At 43.9% G+C, this 20,430-nt stretch overlaps 1 protein-coding gene across 1 annotated transcript in view; it reads left to right on the top strand.

Moving 5' to 3' along the window:
• The window catches only part of LOC311233849 (ubiquitin-associated and SH3 domain-containing protein B-like), a 104,208-nt gene that overhangs the window by 19,052 nt on the left and 64,726 nt on the right, over positions 1 to 20,430 (top strand). The window contains exon 2 of the mRNA XM_084320897.1: positions 15,565 to 15,618. Within this exon, the coding sequence (XP_084177023.1) occupies positions 15,565 to 15,618 (54 nt within the window). The remainder of the gene's footprint in view (positions 1 to 15,564; positions 15,619 to 20,430) is intronic.

Genomic DNA, 20,430 nt, shown 5'->3' with positions numbered 1-20,430 from the left:
CCTGTATTTAGGGAGAGACCGGCTCAGATGAGCCTGGTTAAAATCCCCCAATACAACAACAAAACTGTCCGGGTGGTTGCGTTCAACATTCGTCAGCTGTTCGGCTAGTGTGTCTACCGCTGCGGTGACGTCAGCGTCAGGAGGAATGTAAACACAGACGAGGATGTAAGAGTTGAACTCACGGGGGGAATAGAATGGACGACAGCGGATGAAGAGGGATTCAATAGCAGAGGAACAGTGTTGGTGAATCACTGTCACATCGGAACACCAGCGATTGTTAATAAAAAACATAAGACCCCCTCCACGCGACTTACCCGCCGCCTCGAAGTCCCTGTCGGCACGAAACGCAGAAAAGCCCTCAAGCTGTACAGCCCCGTCTGGGACTGATGGCTTCAGATGGGTCTCCACGAACGTCAAAGACAGCTGTGGAGTGGAAGTCCTTGTTTCCTGCAACCAGCCACCGGAGTTCGTCCATTTTATTTGGTAAAGAGTTCACGTTTCCGAGGAATATACCGGGAAGTGGTGGCCGCGAGCCCCGTCGCCGGAGGCGAACCAGACAGCCACCTCTCCTTCCCCGTTGCCGTCTGATACAGCGCACAGCACTGGCGAAGAACGCAGTCCCCCTGACCAGTACATCCAATAAATCCGTGGAACGGGTGAGTAGTGTTGGGAAAGTGTCCGATGGGTTTGAACACCCGATGTGCAGAAGTTCTTCTTTGGTGTAGGACGTTAGACAGGACACAGATACAACACTGAACAAACAAAACGCAGCACACTGTAGCGCCAAGGCAGCCCGTGGGCGGCGCCATCTTGTTGTTAGCTCACGTTAGCTCACGTTAGCTCTAAACTAAATTGTTCACTGAGGCGTTGTCTTAATGTTATCTAGCCAGCTAGCAGTAGCTACAGATAGCTCCTGATATCAATGTCTTATAACATTGATTCGATGCGTATTCGAGCTGAGGGCATGCTGAATGTGATTTATACCAATAGGGTCCAGCTGCAGCGCCGGAGAATCCTGGCCGTAGCTGGAGGCTACTCGAGTACACACAGACAGTGGAGCTGTTTGCAGATAGCGAGCATTTTGACTTGTTGCGTGGTGGCGATGTCTCGCAGATAATACAACTACACTTATGATTATATAATATATATTTTTTATAAAAAAAAAAAAAAATAATAATATATATATATTAGTGCTGTCAGGCGATTAAAAAAATTAATCTAATTAATTACAGGATTTGTAATTAATTAATCTAATTAATCGCATTTTAATCGCATAACCATTTTATGCCTGATATTCTATATTCTATAATCATATTTCAAATTGCATGTGTCCGGATGGCAGAATTCAGTACAGTATCTACAAAACTTTCTGTTTAATCATCTTCCATCTATTAATTTGCTTAGATTTTTCAGGTCTGGTCAATTTGAGCATAGTGTTATTCACAGTCAAAGATAAAAAAAATGTTTATTGATATTCTCATTTGGTTCATTACAATTTACTCAAGCCTAGTAACAGACACAGTATTTCGGACACTGGGAATACATTCCCTGAGATCCATAGATGTCCCTAGAATCAGATACCAAGAACATGCAAATGGACCATATAAAAAAAAAGTCTGTAATGTGTATTCTACGTTCTTATGGAATGAATGAGATAAAAAAAAAAAGTTATTAAAAAAAAAAGAAATTGTAATTAATTTTGAGTTAATTTTCATAACGCGATAATTTGCTGTGTAATTAATTAATCTAATTAACGCGATAAACTGACAGCCCTAATATATATATATATATATATATATATATATATATTTTTTTTTAATACCAAAAATGGTCGATATCGGATCCGTATCGGCCGATATGGCTCAAGACGATCGGTGATCGGTATCGGTGGCAAAAAACGTGATCGGGGCATCCCTAATAAATTGCTATTACTTTGGGTATGCAATCGTCAGGCGTTTTATGCAAAATGTGGGGTAAGCTTAAGGGGTTAAACAAAAAATAACTGAAAAACTTGAAAATGAATTGTGATTCTTACGTGAATCAGTCCCCCCACCCCACCCGTAACACTTACTCACCTACTCCACACATCGAGCACTTAGAGCTCACAGCGCAATCCTGGTCACGGCACCAATGTGACAGATGTTCATTCATGCTGGCAAGCGCAGTAGGCCTACAACTCACGGCTTGGTTTAGGATTAAGCCCAAGAAGAATCTATTGTCGGATGGGATTTTCTTTTTTTAATTAATAGAAAATAAATAAATAGTGGGAAAAGGCCACATAATCTTCACACAAGGAAATCTGACGACACAACTGTGTGCTCACATACTGTACATACTGTACATGTAACACAAGAGAGAATGTGTTCGTTGTGACCAAATTAATGATCAAGGCCTCTGTCCTCAGGCTTGTTGCCCTGCTGGATATTTAATGTTCTTTCCTGAATCATGTATGAAACTGCAGAATCCCCCTAATGTGAGGATTCTCAGAAATCTCAAGAACGAATGGAGGAGCTTAAACCACAATGTAACAAAGATATAAGCGTCACATTTGGTACATAGCTGGGATTACATCTATGTTGCTTAGCATTAGCATCTCTGCCAAAGTGTTCTTGAGCAAGGCACTGAACCTCACACTGTGTGTGTCCAGGAAGGATTATGCACATTTCTTCAAATCTTCTCCTGACAGGTTTATTGGATACATTGAATAACATAGAGATACGGGCATCCGCACAGATACGAACCAAAGGGGCTTGAGCGCCCCCCCCCCCTGCCCCCTCCCCCTTGCCTTGCCATACAGAAAGTGCCTTCATAGAAAGTGTTTATTGATTGTATTCTGATAGCAGATAGCAGGGTTGATTGAGTAGGACACCATGACTCAGCGAGACCTTCTGATAGCAGGGGTTGATTGAGTAGGACACCATGACTCAACAAGACCTTCTGATGGCAGGGTTGATTGAGTAGGACACCATGACTCAGCCAGACCTTTTGATAGCAGGGATGATTGAGTAGGACACCATGACTCAGGCAAGACCTTTTGATAGCAGGGATGATTGAGTATGACACCATGACTCAGCGAGACCTTCTGATAGCATGGGTTGATTGAGTAGGACACCATGACTCAGCGAGACCTTCTGATGGCAGGGTTGATTGAGTATGACACCATGACTCAGCGAGACCCTTCTGATAGCAGGGATGATTGAGTAGGACACCATGACCAGCAAGACCTTTTGATGGCAGGGATGATTGAGTATGACACCATGACTCAGCGAGACCTTCTGATAGCAGGGTTGATTGAGTAGGACACCATGACTCAGCAAGACCTTCTGATAGCAGGGATGATTGAGTAGGACACCATGACTCAGCAAGACCTTCTGATAGCAGGGATGATTGAGTAGGACACCATGACTCAGCGAGACCTTCTGATGGCACGGTTGATTTGAGTAGGACACCCATGACTCAGCGAGACCTTCTGATAGCAGGGTTGATTGAGTAGGACACCATGACTCAACAAGACCTTCTGATGGCAGGGTTGATTGAGTAGGACACCATGACTCAGCAAGACCTTTTGATAGCAGGGATGATTGAGTAGGACACCATGACTCAGCAAGACCTTTTGATAGCAGGGGATGATTGAGTATGACACCATGACTCAGCGAGACCTTCTGATAGCATGGTTGATTGAGTAGGACACCATGACTCAGCGAGACCTTCTGATGGCAGGTTGATTGAGTATGACACCATGACTCAGCGAGACCTTCTGATAGGCAGGGATGATTGAGTAGGACACCATGACTCAGCAAGACCTTTTGATGGCAGGGATGATTGAGTATGACACCATGACTCAGCGAGACCTTCTGATAGCAGGGTTGATTGAGTAGGACACCATGACTCAGCAAGACCTTCTGATAGCAGGGATGATTGAGTAGGACACCATGACTCAGCAAGACCTTCTGATAGCAGGGATGATTGAGTAGGACACCATGACTCAGCGAGACCTTCTGATGGCACGGTTGATTGAGTAGGACACCATGACTCAGCGAGACCTTCTGATGGCACAGTTGATTGAGTAGGACACCATGACTCAGCGAGACCTTCTGATAGCAGGGATGATTGAGCAGGACACCATGACTCGGCGAAGACCTTCTGATAGCAAGGTGATTGAGTAGGACACCATGACTCAGCAAGACCTTCTGATAGCAGGGATGATTGAGTAGGACACCATGACTCAGCGAGACCTTCGGATGGCACGGTTGATTGAGTAGGACACCATGACTCAGCAAGACCTTCTGATAGCAGGGATGATTGAGTAGGACACCATGACTCAGCGAGACCTCTGATGGCAGGATATTCATCAAACACAGGCACCCCACCCTTTCCCCTTTGAAGCTTTTAGGTGTGAGGTATGATGAACAACATTGCTTTAGCTCCCAGGACGGCTGTGCAAAGCCCTGTCAGAGACACGTACTGTACCAAACGCTAGCCTGTTCCTCTCCATCTCCAACAGCCTGGGTTTGATTTAGTCACGTTACTCTGTCACATCCGGATGCCTGTCCCATCGTGTCTGCTGAGCAGAAGAGAGCTTCCCCCTCGAGTCTAAACCGCTGGGTAGAATCTCTGAATGAGATGACTAGCCTACATATTATTCTCTCTCTCTCTCTCTCTCTCTCTCTCTCTCTCTCTCTCTCTCTCTCTCTCTCTCTCTCTCTCTCTCTCTCTCTCTCTCTCTCTCTCTCTCTCTCTCTCTCTCAACCAACCTTTCTGCGATGGAATGCAGAGAGATGCTGCGGAGGGTAGGATTGATTGATTGATTGAACATTTTATTAACAGATTGCAGAATGGGTACAATACAGTACGGCTCAATACACACAATTGTTAGGAGACAGTAGAGTCTTCAGAGTAGAAGACATGATTTGTCCTGGTTTTGGTCTCTTCAGAGGCCGTGTTGACAATGAGCAACATGAATCCTCTAAGCACACACAGTGTAATGAACTAACATCCTCAGCGTGTTGGTTTCCACAGAGCTTGACCTTATTTGAATATTTCCAAAGCAAACAGAAGGATGAAGTGAACTGTTGTTCTATTATTATTCCGTCACATACGCAGTTAATGAACCTCTGAATGTTTGTTCCTCAGTCTCTGTCCTGTGTCTGTTCATTGTGGAAACACAGCAGACAGCAGACATCTCTCTCTCTCTCTCTCTCTCTCTCTCTCTCTCTCTCTCTCTCTCTCTCTCTCTCTCTCTCTCTCTCTCTGTCTCGGCCTCTGTCTTTCTCTCTCTGTCTCTCTCATTCTGCCTCTATGTCTCTCTCTGTCTATGTCTCTCTGATCTCTCTCCTGCTCTCTCTCTCTGTCTCTCTGTCTCTCTGTCTCTCTCTCTCTCTCTCTCTCTCTCTCTCTCCTCTCTCTCTCTCTCTCTCTCTCTCTCTCTCTCTCTCTCTCTCTCTCTCTCTCTCTCTCTCTCTCTGTCTCGGCCTCTGTCTCTCTCTCTCTCTCTCTCTCTCTCTCTCTCTCTCTCTCTCTCTCTCTCTCTCTCTCTCTCTCTCTCTCTCTCTCTCTCTCTCTCTCTCTCTCTCTCTCCCCCCTGCTCTCTAAAAGCTGTACACCACCACAACGGAAAGTGTGTCACTCTGCGTACGTCTGCTGTGCGCACTCTGGCTGAGCCATCTGGCTGGTTGCTATAACCAGGGCTTTTCTCGACCCAGCATGCTTTGCTCTCTGGCAGGGCACTCTTGCCCCAGGGGTTGGGGGGCTTTGCCCGGAAATCTAGGGCCCTCTCTTCCAGTGGGGTCGGGTTAAAAATAGCTCATTGAATGTGAACACACCATAGTGTGAGGCTGTCGTCTCTGCTGCTATCTCCCCTTCATCTGCACAGACCACGTTGTCGGAGGCCAAGGCTGACTCCAGACCAGCCCCAGTACCGTATCTCTCCTTCATCTGCACAGGAGGCACACCACGTTGTCGGAGGCCAAGGCTGACTCCAGACCAGCCCCAGTACCGTATCTCTCCTTCATCTGCACAGGAGGCAGACCACGTTGTCGGAGGCCAAGGCTGACTCCAGATCAGCCCCAGTACCGTAGCCTCCACTCGATATGCATTCATCACTTCTCCATTAACTTGGCCTGGGGAGATGATTAATGATCTTCTATGTTTAAGATATGTGAACCAGCACAGTGGCTTTAAGATATGTGAACCAGCACAGTGGCTTTAAGATATGTGAACCAGCACAGTGGCTTTAAGATATGTGAACCAGCACAGTGGCTTTAAGATATGTGAACCAGCACAGTGGCTTTAAGATATGTGAACCAGCACAGTGGCTTTAAGATATATGAACCAGCACAGTGGCCTTAAGATATGTGAACCAGCACAGTGGCTTTAAGATATGTGAACCAGCACAGTGGCTTTAAGATATGTGAACCAGCACAGTGGCCTTAAGATATGTGAACCAGCACAGTGGCTTTAAGATAATGAACCAGCACAGTGGCTTTAAGATAATGAACCAGCACAGTGGCTTTAAGATATGTGAACCAGCACAGTGGCCTTAAGATATGTGAACCAGCACAGTGGCTTTAAGATAATGAACCAGCACAGTGGCTTTAAGATAATGAACCAGCACAGTGGCCTTAAGATATGTGAACCAGCACAGTGGCTTTAAGATATGTGAACCAGCACAGTGGCTTTAAGATAATGAACCAGCACAGTGGCTTTAAGATAATGAACCAGCACAGTGGCCTTAAGATATGTGAACCAGCACAGTGGCTTTAAGATATATGAACCAGCACAGTGGCTTTAAGATAATGAACCAGCACAGTGGCTTTAAGATAATGAACCAGCACAGTGGCTTTAAGATAATGAACCAGCACAGTGGCTTTAAGATATGTGAACCAGCACAGTGGCCTTAAGATATGTGAACCAGCACAGTGGCTTTAAGATAATGAACCAGCACAGTGGCTTTAAGATAATGAACCAGCACAGTGGCCTTAAGATATGTGAACCAGCACAGTGGCTTTAAGATATGTGAACCAGCACAGTGGCTTTAAGATATGTGAACCAGCACAGTGGCCTTAAGATATGTGAACCAGCACAGTGGCTTTAAGATATGTGAACCAGCACAGTGGCTTTAAGATATGTGAACCAGCACAGTGGCCTTAAGATATGTGAACCAGCACAGTGGCTTTAAGATATATGAACCAGCACAGTGGCCTTAAGATATATGAACCAGCACAGTGGCTTTAAGATATGTGAACCAGCACAGTGGCCTTAAGATATGTGAACCAGCACAGTGGCTTTAAGATAATGAACCAGCACAGTGGCCTTAAGATATATGAACCAGCACAGTGGCCTTAAGATATGTGAACCAGCACAGTGGCTTTAAGATATGTGAACCAGCACAGTGGCCTTAAGATATGTGAACCAGCACAGTGGCTTTAAGATATGTGAACCAGCACAGTGGCTTTAAGATAATGAACCAGCACAGTGGCCTTAAGATATATGAACCAGCACAGTGGCTTTAAGATATATGAACAAGCACAGTGGCTTTAAGATATGTGAACCAGCACAGTGGCCTTAAGATATATGAACCAGCACAGTGGCTTTAAGATATGTGAACCAGCACAGTGGCCTTAAGATATGTGAACCAGCACAGTGGCTTTAAGATATGTGAACCAGCACAGTGGCTTTAAGATAATGAACCAGCACAGTGGCTTTAAGATATATGAACCAGCACAGTGGCCTTAAGATATGTGAACCAGCACAGTGGCTTTAAGATATATGAACCAGCACAGTGGCCTTAAGATGTGAACCAGCACAGTGGCTTTAAGATATATGAACCAGCACAGTGGCCTTAAGATATGTGAACCAGCACAGTGGCTTTAAGATATGTGAACCAGCACAGTGGCTTTAAGATATGTGAACCAGCACAGTGGCTTTAAGATATGTGAACCAGCACAGTGGCCTTAAGATATGTGAACCAGCACAGTGGCTTTAAGATAATGAACCAGCACAGTGGCTTTAAGATAATGAACCAGCACAGTGGCTTTAAGATATGTGAACCAGCACAGTGGCTTTAAGATATGTGAACCAGCACAGTGGCTTTAAGATATGTGAACCAGCACAGTGGCCTTAAGATATGTGAACCAGCACAGTGGCTTTAAGATAATGAACCAGCACAGTGGCTTTAAGATAATGAACCAGCACAGTGGCTTTAAGATAATGAACCAGCACAGTGGCTTTAAGATATGTGAACCAGCACAGTGGCTTTAAGATAATGAACCAGCACAGTGGCTTTAAGATATATGAACCAGCACAGTGGCTTTAAGATAATGAACCAGCACAGTGGCTTTAAGATATATGAACCAGCACAGTGGCTTTAAGATATATGAACCAGCACAGTGGCTTTAAGATAATGAACCAGCACAGTGGCTTTAAGATAATGAACCAGCACAGTGGCTTTAAGATATGTGAACCAGCACAGTGGCGTTAAGATAATGAACCAGCACAGTGGCTTTAAGATATGTGAACCAGCACAGTGGCCTTAAGATATATGAACCAGCACAGTGGCCTTAAGATATATGAACCAGCACAGTGGCCTTAAGATAATGAACCAGCACAGTGGCTTTAAGATAATGAACCAGCACAGTGGCTTTAAGATATGTGAACCAGCACAGTGGCCTTAAGATATGTGAACCAGCACAGTGGCCTTAAGATAATGAACCAGCACAGTGGCTTTAAGATAATGAACCAGCACAGTGGCTTTAAGATATATGAACCAGCACAGTGGCTTTAAGATATGTGAACCAGCACAGTGGCTTTAAGATATATGAACCAGCACAGTGGCTTTAAGATAATGAACCAGCACAGTGGCTTTAAGATAATGAACCAGCACAGTGGCTTTAAGATATGTGAACCAGCACAGTGGCTTTAAGATATGTGAACCAGCACAGTGGCTTTAAGATATGTGAACCAGCACAGTGGCTTTAAGATATGTGAACCAGCACAGTGGCTTTAAGATATGTGAACCAGCACAGTGGCTTTAAGATATGTGAACCAGCACAGTGGCTTTAAGATATGTGAACCAGCACAGTGGCTTTAAGATATGTGAACCAGCACAGTGGCTTTAAGATATATGAACCAGCACAGTGGCTTTAAGATAATGAACCAGCACAGTGGCTTTAAGATATGTGAACCAGCACAGTGGCCTTAAGATATGTGAACCAGCACAGTGGCTTTAAGATAATGAACCAGCACAGTGGCTTTAAGATAATGAACCAGCACAGTGGCCTTAAGATATGTGAACCAGCACAGTGGCTTTAAGATATATGAACCAGCACAGTGGCTTTAAGATATGTGAACCAGCACAGTGGCTTTAAGATATGTGAACCAGCACAGTGGCTTTAAGATATGTGAACCAGCACAGTGGCCTTAAGATATATGAACCAGCACAGTGGCTTTAAGATATGTGAACCAGCACAGTGGCTTTAAGATATGTGAACCAGCACAGTGGCTTTAAGATATGTGAACCAGCACAGTGGCTTTAAGATATGTGAACCAGCACAGTGGCTTTAAGATAATGAACCAGCACAGTGGCTTTAAGATAATGAACCAGCACAGTGGCCTTAAGATATGTGAACCAGCACAGTGGCTTTAAGATATGTGAACCAGCACAGTGGCTTTAAGATAATGAACCAGCACAGTGGCTTTAAGATATGTGAACCAGCACAGTGGCTTTAAGATATGTGAACCAGCACAGTGGCTTTAAGATAATGAACCAGCACAGTGGCTTTAAGATATGTGAACCAGCACAGTGGCTTTAATATATATGAACCCACAGTGGCTTTAAGATAATGAACCAGCACAGTGGCCTTAAGATATATGAACCAGCACAGTGGCCTTAAGATATGTGAACCAGCACAGTGGCTTTAAGATATGTGAACCAGCACAGTGGCTTTAAGATATGTGAACCAGCACAGTGGCTTTAAGATATATGAACCAGCACAGTGGCCTTAAGATATGTGAACCAGCACAGTGGCTTTAAGATATGTGAACCAGCACAGTGGCCTTAAGATATGTGAACCAGCACAGTGGCTTTAAGATATGTGAACCAGCACAGTGGCCTTAAGATATGTGAACCAGCACAGTGGCTTTAAGATAATGAACCAGCACAGTGGCTTTAAGATATGTGAACCAGCACAGTGGCTTTAAGATATGTGAACCAGCACAGTGGCTTTAAGATAATGAACCAGCACAGTGGCTTTAAGATATGTGAACCAGCACAGTGGCTTTAAGATATATGAACCAGCACAGTGGCTTTAAGATAATGAACCAGCACAGTGGCCTTAAGATATATGAACCAGCACAGTGGCCTTAAAGGGGAACTATTTTACTATTTCTTTCACTATTTGGGCACTTTTACACAATTCCTGTGAGTATATGGAACATCTCTGTAATATATATATTTTTTTTATTCATTGTTTTGTATTTCTAATCAAGTCCTCAAAAACAGCATTTTTCTACCTCAAGATCTCGAGCTGTTTTGAGCCTGGGCTCCTAAACCACGGCACCGTGCCGGCCCCCCTGAACATTAACATGCAGCAGTGACTATATGACATCACATATAGGCACATTTTCAAACGACTCAGTTCAGTGAGGGTGAATATTGTGAGAGGAGAATTGGAAGAATGCGCCAATATGAGAATTTTGAGACAAAGATCATATTAATATAAGTTCACATAGCTAGGAAACAATGCTAAACACTCAAAAAGGCCATTTATAAGATAGTTCCCCTTTAAGATATGTGAACCAGCACAGTGGCTTTAAGATATGTGAACCAGCACAGTGGCCTTAAGATATGTGAACCAGCACAGTGGCTTTAAGATAATGAACCAGCACAGTGGCTTTAAGATATGTGAACCAGCACAGTGGCTTTAAGATATGTGAACCAGCACAGTGGCTTTAAGATAATGAACCAGCACAGTGGCTTTAAGATATGTGAACCAGCACAGTGGCTTTAAGATATATGAACCAGCACAGTGGCTTTAAGATAATGAACCAGCACAGTGGCCTTAAGATATATGAACCAGCACAGTGGCCTTAAGATATGTGAACCAGCACAGTGGCTTTAAGATATGTGAACCAGCACAGTGGCTTTAAGATATGTGAACCAGCACAGTGGCCTTAAGATATGTGAACCAGCACAGTGGCTTTAAGATAATGAACCAGCACAGTGGCTTTAAGATATGTGAACCAGCACAGTGGCTTTAAGATATGTGAACCAGCACAGTGGCTTTAAGATATGTGAACCAGCACAGTGGCTTTAAGATAATGAACCAGCACAGTGGCTTTAAGATAATGAACCAGCACAGTGGCCTTAAGATATATGAACCAGCACAGTGGCCTTAAGATATGTGAACCAGCACAGTGGCTTTAAGATATGTGAACCAGCACAGTGGCCTTAAGATATGTGAACCAGCACAGTGGCTTTAATATAATGAACCAGCACAGTGGCTTTAAGATATGTGAACCAGCACAGTGGCTTTAAGATATGTGAACCAGCACAGTGGCTTTAAGATAATGAACCAGCACAGTGGCTTTAAGATATGTGAACCAGCACAGTGGCTTTAAGATATATGAACCAGCACAGTGGCTTTAAGATAATGAACCAGCACAGTGGCCTTAAGATATATGAACCAGCACAGTGGCCTTAAGATATGTGAACCAGCACAGTGGCTTTAAGATATGTGAACCAGCACAGTGGCTTTAAGATATGTGAACCAGCACAGTGGCTTTAAGATATATGAACCAGCACAGTGGCCTTAAGATATGTGAACCAGCACAGTGGCTTTAAGATATGTGAACCAGCACAGTGGCCTTAAGATATGTGAACCAGCACAGTGGCTTTAAGATATGTGAACCAGCACAGTGGCCTTAAGATATGTGAACCAGCACAGTGGCTTTAAGATATGTGAACCAGCACAGTGGCCTTAAGATATGTGAACCAGCACAGTGGCTTTAAGATATGTGAACCAGCACAGTGGCCTTAAGATATGTGAACCAGCACAGTGGCTTTAAGATATGTGAACCAGCACAGTGGCTTTAAGATATGTGAACCAGCACAGTGGCATTATGTCAAATACAGGAAATCACCGCAGGACATAATGAATCATGTGAATCATTTGTAATTTTCTTTTTTTACTGTTATATTTGCACTCTGGTTGGATGCCAACCCTCTTTTTGTTGTACTGTACTTGTGCTGTATGATGATGACAATACATCCGAATCGACACTAACCGTCGGTAGTGTGATAGTAAAGGGTTTTAACCTTCTGTAGTGTGGCAGTGAAAGGGTTAATATACTCTGGGTTATTATTGTGGATTTCAGTTCTCAGAGCCCAGAAGAAAGTCACTCTGTTCAGGTTCCCACAGAGGCACTGCAGTGGAAACTGTCATTTCAGAGGCTTCATAAAAAGACACTAATTAGATTCCGGGCACTAATTAAAAGAGCCATGTAATCCGTTCTGGCTAGAAAAAAACAATACCCAAGATGTTTTGGCTCCAGAAATGGCACAGTTACTATATGCAGATGGCCTTTCTGATGAGTCAGAGTCTTTAAAGATGAAGGCTACCTGTAGTTGAATCACTAACACAAATGTATCTTGCATAATTAATTTAAATGTAAAGGTTGTTAACTTGTGGACAATTAGCTTGTTAACCACTGAAGCATATAGGCTATCACATTGTCATCACAGCAGTTAGCTATCCTGTTAGGATATTATCGTGTAGAACCTAGATAATATAGCATACCTCATCATTGGGGACCGACGGCGAAGGCAACCATGCAAGGTGCTCATCGGGAGCATCTAGGGGTTAAGTGTCTTGCTCAAGGACACATCGACACGCTGCCCGGGAGGAGCGGGAATCGAACCGGGATGCCAGACGACTGCTCTACCTCCCGAGCCACTGTCGCCCGGACCTGTACATTATATATTACCGTTGCACTTTACTGCTACATTTGCACTCTGGTTGGATGTCAAACTTATTTTCGTTGTACTGTACTTGTGGTGTATGATGACAATACATTTGAATGTAATCTAATGTAATGTAATCTAAGGGGGGTGAAACGGACACTTCAAACTTCACAAATATTTACCGGATATTGATCTTCATGGTAGTTTCTACCGGCAACATAACGTATGTCATCATCCTCCATTGACTCTGTCATGTGCTCTGCCTCTTATGGCCGTTCAGAGCGTGCAACTAACAAATAGCTCCCCATCCCTACTATAACATCAGAACATTGGTTCCTCTATGAAATATTAGACAGTTTAGACATTTCAAATCAAATCAAATCAAATGTATTTGTAAGGCCCGACGACAACACACGTTAATGTCCCCATGGGGCGGACACGTCTTCTTTAAACAAGTCAAGAAGAAACATCACAATAAATCAAGAACAAAACAAAAAATCCAAAATAAAATGTAAAATAAATAAATGCAACACTCCCAGACATACCCCAGCGAAGGTAAGGAAAAACTCACTAGGAATGTGGAGGGGAGAAACCTTAGAAGGGCCGTTCAAGGGGGAATCTCCCTTCTTAGATGTCGGTGATAGTAGTGTTGCTATGGATGATCAATGGGTGGAGAATAAAACAGGCGAAACAGTTGGTAAGTATGTACATATACGTGTAATAAAACACAAATATGTACATGCAATAGCAACTGGGGTACATAAGAACATTTTTGAAAGATTGAAAATTAGAGCGGCGGCCAAGTGGCGCAGTGGGCAAGGTGCTCGCCACTAACACAGGAGATGCTGGGTTCGAGCCCAGCTCTCGGCGTTGCTACCAGCTTGGCTGGTCGTTCATACTAACACAATTGGCAGTGTTAGGGGTGGGAAAGCTGGTGGGTGGGGATTGGACGTTGTGGACAGCGTCTCCTACAGGTCGGTTGGTGCGCCTGTACAGCAGAATCAGGAAGTATCGGGGGCAGCGTGAGCCTCCCACGCGTTACTCCTCGCCGCTGAGAGATCACGCTGTGCAGGTGAAAAGATGCGACAGCTGCCTCCTCGTGTACCGGAGGGGACACGTGATGCAAGGCTTGGTCCTCACTGCAGCCGACCAGTGGGAGGCATAGTCTAGCAACGTTTGAGACAGGGGAGGGGAGAATTGAAGGGAGAATTGGCGAGGCGAAATAGGGATGGGATAAAAAATTGAAAAATAAGGAGAAAAGGTGGATAAAAAAAGAAATAATTTAAAATTAGAGATGTCCGATATTATCGGCCTACCGATATTGGCATTAAAATGTAATATCTGAAATGATCGATATCGTTTAAAAAAGAAAAAAAAATATTATAAATAAAAACATTACATTTTTTTATTTAACCTTTATTTACCCAGGCAAGCAAGTAAGAACAAATTATTATATTATGTAAGGCTGGTGTAGAGCCTTGTTGATCTGCAGCGGACTATGCACGCTGTCTCAAGACCTACTGTAGTCGGCATGTTTTCAACAAATGTACATGCTTGTTCAAGTTGGAATTTATGTGTGCCATTATTACTGTCAAATGTAATGATTGTGAAATATTTGTATAATGAGGCTATGGCTGTATGTGTATGTCACAGAATTTCCCCAACGGGATTAATAAAGTTCATCCTTATCCTTATCCTTATCTTTATATACAAAAGCAGCCTGACCAAAAAGCAAAAGCCTTTTGAGGGAAGGCTTTTACAGGAATTACAGTAGCAATAGTATACAAGGAAAATTACAATAAATAAGGGAGAGAGAAGGAAAGAGAGAGAGGTCAAAAGAGAAAGGGAGAGTGAGAACCAGAGGGAGAAAGAGAAGAAAAGGGGAGATGCACAGATAATGTTTACATTTAGAATGCCTTGTTGAATGCATCCAGTGAAATTAACACATCAATGCATAGTTTTATTGTCAAAAGTGTAATGTTGTGTTACCCCGCATATATCGGTATCGGCATGACCTTATTTGAATATTTCCAAAGCAAACAGAAGGATCATGAAGTGAACTGTTGTTCTATTATTATTCTGTCACATACGCAGTTAATGAACCTCTGAATGTTTGTTCCTCAGTCTCTGTTCGTTGTGGAAACACAGCAGACACCATGGTTTTCACAAGTTTCAACAGACATCCTCCACGTTTGACTTTGTGACTATGTTCTGATCTATGTCTCTCTGTCTCTCTCTCTCTCTCTCTCTCTCTCTCGCTCTGTGTCTCTGTCTCTCTCCCACTCTCTCTCTCTCACACACATTTTTGCAATAGACATTCTCCTTAAAAGATACTTTTGATTTTGTGACTGTGTTCTAATCTCTCTCTCTCTCTCTCTCTCTCTCTCTCTCTCTCTCTCTCTCTCTCTCTCTCTCTCTCTCTCTCTCTCTCTCTCTGTGTCTCTGTCTCTCTCCCACTCTCTCTCTCACACACATTTTTGCAATAGACATTCTCCTTAAAAGATACTTTTGATTTTGTGACTGTGTTCTAATCTCTCTCTCTCTCTCTCTCTCTCTCTCTCTCTCTCTCTCTCTCTCTCTCTCTCTCTCTCTCTCTCTCTCTGCAGGCTAAAAGCTCTCGTGACCACGGGGGGCAGAAATGTGCAGTCAGCTTGTGATTGGTGAGCACACACACGCACGCACACGCACACGCACACACACAGTTATTTATCTTTGATTGAGCTGCAGATGGCCAAGTCTTTCATAGTGTAATTATTTACACCCTTTCAGGAATGTAACATGGAATGTTTGCTCACAATTCTAGGACTTTATTGCTTTCAATATATTTCAGTCTTTTTTTTTTATACATAAGAACCAGGCATGAGTTGGAAAAAAGTTTAATGATTTAATTTCACGGCGTCTTGTGTGCAGCCTTGTTTATTGTACTGTATGAACTGTATCCATGGAAACCACATAATGGTATGGTTTCCTTATGAAGAAAATATAGTTTACTTTCCTGATAACTACATCACTGCATAACTCATAGATGTTCAGACAAGCTTAACTTCTTCTTATTAGTGATACTGTTTACACCCAGTCCATCAGTTTTATAACCACGTTTCTTTCAAACTAATTTGATCGCCGATGTCCGGATTTGGTACAAGCAGTGTCTCTCCTGGGTGGAGCTGTTCAGCGGGCCGTATAGAGAGAGAGAGAGAGGGCTCTGTGGAGGAGAGTGTTAGCTTTGATTAATCAATTAACTGTGCTTTCTGGAGCAGGAACACTGTCTACCTAATGTACTGCTTTGATTAATCAATTAACTGTGCTTTCTGGAGCAAGGTACAGGGTAACCGGGCAGTGAAGTAATACATTTACACCAACCGAAAATGGTTCTGTGTACAATCAGGGTATCTGCAGGGTAGTAGAAAGTCTTAAAAAGTATTAAGTATCAATAATTCTCAATTTAAGGCCTTAACACATTGGTCGCCAAGAACGGCGTAAGTCGTTATTGCCCGCCATGCGTTGAACGCCAACAACGGCGTAAATCGTGTTTGGGATCAATATTTCATTTTTCGCCATGGCATTCATAATTCAATCCAGCCTCCCTCCGGACTGCAGCGGCACCCTGTATGAGATTGCAACGCCTCAATACCGCCACCTGGTGGATGGTCGGGCGAGTTACACTCTCGCCAAAACCGGAAGTGGCGATCGGTGCGTCGAGGAAATCCGTCCGGCAGTCATATCTTGTTACGTGGATCCAGACAAACACTCTAGTGCATTGGGATCACTTTCGAAGCGCAATAATCGATATGATTTCGGCGTTTATTGCGCCATACAAACCGGAAATGGATGTAGGAGATCAACGTCAAATAATTGGGATCTTTTTCCTCCAGTCTCATTGGCGAACGGTAAGAGGAATATAACATTATTTTCAGCCCGATTGTTTATTCATTTCACTGCAAACCATCTGCTCAACATATCAACCCATACTAAATAAAGCCGTTACTGACGATCAAGGACTTATAAACGACCCCCCCCCCCTTTCCTTCACGCATGATTAAGCATAATGTATACCGATCATATACATTTGAATTTTTTAATATAGCGTGTATAGGAAAGAAACGCCAATCTATAATCGATCATATGCGTCAGGGCCAATAACTAGCGTTTTTGGAATTACAGCAGAAAAGCTTAAAAACATACTTATATTCTAGAATCTAGACGGTATTAACACAACAATGTATGAATGAAAAAATATAACGTTCCCACATCCTGAACGATGGATAATCGATGTTGAATGGGCCATAGTAATGTCAATATAGCAATACAATTTTAAAAGTTATAGCCCTGCAAAGAAGGTAAACATCTCCATAGGCTTTCAACGGTGGCAGACTGGGTACAATGATGGGCACAACCCCCGGCGCCCAATGTGTTAAAGGGTATTACAAAGTCATACATTTGCGGGGCTACTGGGAGCTTGGTGCGTCTGGTGAGAGCAATAATTAAAATTGGCAGCCACCAGTTTTTTTTGCTAGTATGGTTGTGGAATTGGTATTACACTTTGCGCTAATTGGTCTTAAAAAGGTCTTAAATTCTATTTGTTGAAACCTGCAGATTCCCTGTCAAGGGATGAAAGAGCAGATTGAAAATGAATAATTCAAATTGGATTCAGACTAGTTTCTTAAGCAAAACATTTAACAAACACGTCCCACAGAGTCAAGGAAGTCATAATGTGTCTCCTTTAACCGTTCATATTACCTCCAGATTGAATTAAAACTGATTATACATTTAAATAAATACTTTAAAATACATTTTAAAAAGGTTATTCTGGCTGCTGAAACCCAGCCCCTAACCTCAGTATGGACCAGTGTTGTAGTCGAGTCGGTACATCTCGAGTCCGAGTCGATTCTCGAGTCCCCAGTGTCCGAGTCCGAGTATTACAAAAAAATATATAAAATAAATAAATGTATTTATCAATTAACAAGTCCGAGTCTGAGTCTGCACCTTCCGCAGTCAATGCTTGATTCCGAGTCCGAGTCCGAGTCATCAGTGCTCAAGTCCAAGTCGAGTCTGAGTCCTGGACTCAAGTACTACAACACTGGTATGGACCTACTGGATCTATTCCCTGACCTCAGTATGGACATACTGGATCTATTCCCTAACCTCAGTATGCAGTATGGACATACTGGATCTATTCCCTGACCTCAGTATGGACATACTGGATCTATTCCCTGACCTCAGTTTGGACATACTGGATCTATTCCCTCAGTTTGAACATACTGGATCGAATCCGTGTGGTGTAACTGTAGCACTGGCGCCCTCTACTGGCCATAGATGGTCCTTGCTCCAAAGGCTGGTGAATGAGCCTGAAGCTTTGGTTCCAAATAAAGAAAATGTGTCAAGTAGCTTGTGGGTCACAAACGCCGTCTGGCTATTTCCAGCTCCACTTAGGCGACCTTTACACATGAATAAACTACTGTTGCCACGACAACAACACATCACGTCACTGACAAAATAAACTGCTACGATGATGTACAGTGAGGCTTTACTTTAGTCCACTTACTCATCCATCACGCTCAACATAGGGGCCCCCCAGGGCTGTGTTCTGGGTCCCCTCCTCTACTCCCTGTACACACATGACTGTGTGGCACAGCGGAACAACAACACAATCATCAAATTGGCTGATGACACAGTAGTGGTGGGCCTGATCTCTGCCAACGACGATCTCTGCCTGATCTCACTTCCTCTGTGGCCCCCCTCACCTGCGGGGTGCCCCAAGGCTCGATATTGGGTCCCACTCTCTTCCTCCTATACATACTCCCCCTAGGCCAGATCTTGGCAAAACACAAGATCTCATTCCACTGCTTCGCCGATGACGTGCAGGTTTACCTCCCCTTAAAGCCCACCCAAGGGAAGACATCAATAGAACCACTGCTTGACTGCCTGGCAGAAATCAAGTGCTGGATGTCCGAAAACTCCCTGACATTGAATGAAGGGAAAATCGAGGTCATTGTTTTTAATAGTGCCCCCCCGCCCCCCCTCATTGACGCACTTGGTCCCCTGGGCCCAAACCTCTCCACCTCTGTCAGGAACCTCGGGGTCATCTTCGACAGTAATTTTAAATTCGATAGACAGGTCAGCGCCGTAGTGAAAAATAGCTTTTATCACCTTAGACTCCTGGCGAAGACAAAAGCATACCTCTCCCAAAGTAACCTAGAGACGGTGATACATGCCTTTGTCACCACCCGCCTCGACTTCTGCAATGCTCTGTACACTGGCATTGACAAGTCCCTCCTCCGCCGCCTACAACTGGTGCAGAACGCAGCCGCGCGCCTCCTCACCAAAACAAGAAAATACGAACACATCAGCCCAGTTTTGGCCTCGCTCCACTGGCTGCCTATTAGCTTCAGGATCGATTTTAAATTAGCACTAAATGTTTTTAAATCATTAAATGGCACGGCTCCCTCCTATCTGTCCGAGCTCCTGCACCGCCACACCCCCCACGATCCCTCAGATCAGCTGACCAGATGCTATTGGTGGTACCCAGAACCAGGCTCAAAACTAGGGGAGACAGAGCTTTCTCCACCGCAGCGCCTAGACTGTGGAACAGCCTCCCCCTCAGCGTACGGACTGCCCAGACCGTACAGGCTTTTAAATCACTCTTGAAAACCTACCTGTTCTCCTTGGCCTTCCCCCCTACTTAACTACCACTAGACCCCTGACCCTTCTATCCTCTTTGTTTTACTGTGTCCTACCAGTTTTTATTACTTTCATTGCTTTATTATGTTTTTAATCTTATATCTTGCACCATATTGTTTGTTTTGTTGCTTTCATTGCTTTGCCATGTTTTTTTTATTTCTTTCTTTTAATCTTATACCTTGCCTCACACTAATTTGTTTTTATCAACCTGCTTGTGAAGCACTTTGGTGTCAGCTACCGCTGCCTGGAAATGTGCTATACAAATAAAACTGACTTGACTTGACTTGACTTGAGAGGGCCTACCTGGAAGAGGTAGAGAATCTGTCGCAGTGGTGTCAGGAGAACTGCCTCTCCCTGAACGTCAGCAAAACAAAAGAGATGATTGTGGACTTCAGGAGGTCGGGAGTCAGGGACTACAGCCCCCTCAGCATCGACGGGGCACCGGTTGAGAGAGTGAACAGTTTCAAGTACCTCGGAGTCCACATATCCGAGGACTTGACATGGACCACACACATGTGTTGTGAAGAAGGCACGGCAACGCCTCTACTTCCTCAGGTGCCTAAGGAAGTTCCAAGTCAGTCAGAAGATCCTTAAGAACTTTTACTCATGCACAATAGAGAGCATCCTGACTGGCAATATCACCTCCTGGTTTGGGAATAGCACCGCACAAGACCGTAGCAGACTACAGAGAGTGGCACGTTCAGCCGAACGCACAATTGGAGGGGGGCTTCCCACTCTCCAGAACATTTACAACAAGCGGTGCATGGGTAAGGCTAACAGAATTATCAAAGACT

This window comes from Notolepis coatsorum, assembly GCF_963971535.1.
Source record: "Notolepis coatsorum genome assembly, chromosome: 8".
NCBI classification, from domain to species: domain Eukaryota; kingdom Metazoa; phylum Chordata; class Actinopteri; order Aulopiformes; family Paralepididae; genus Notolepis; species Notolepis coatsorum.
Note: the sequence above shows the minus strand (reverse complement) of the source record. Positions and strands in the feature narration are given on the sequence as shown.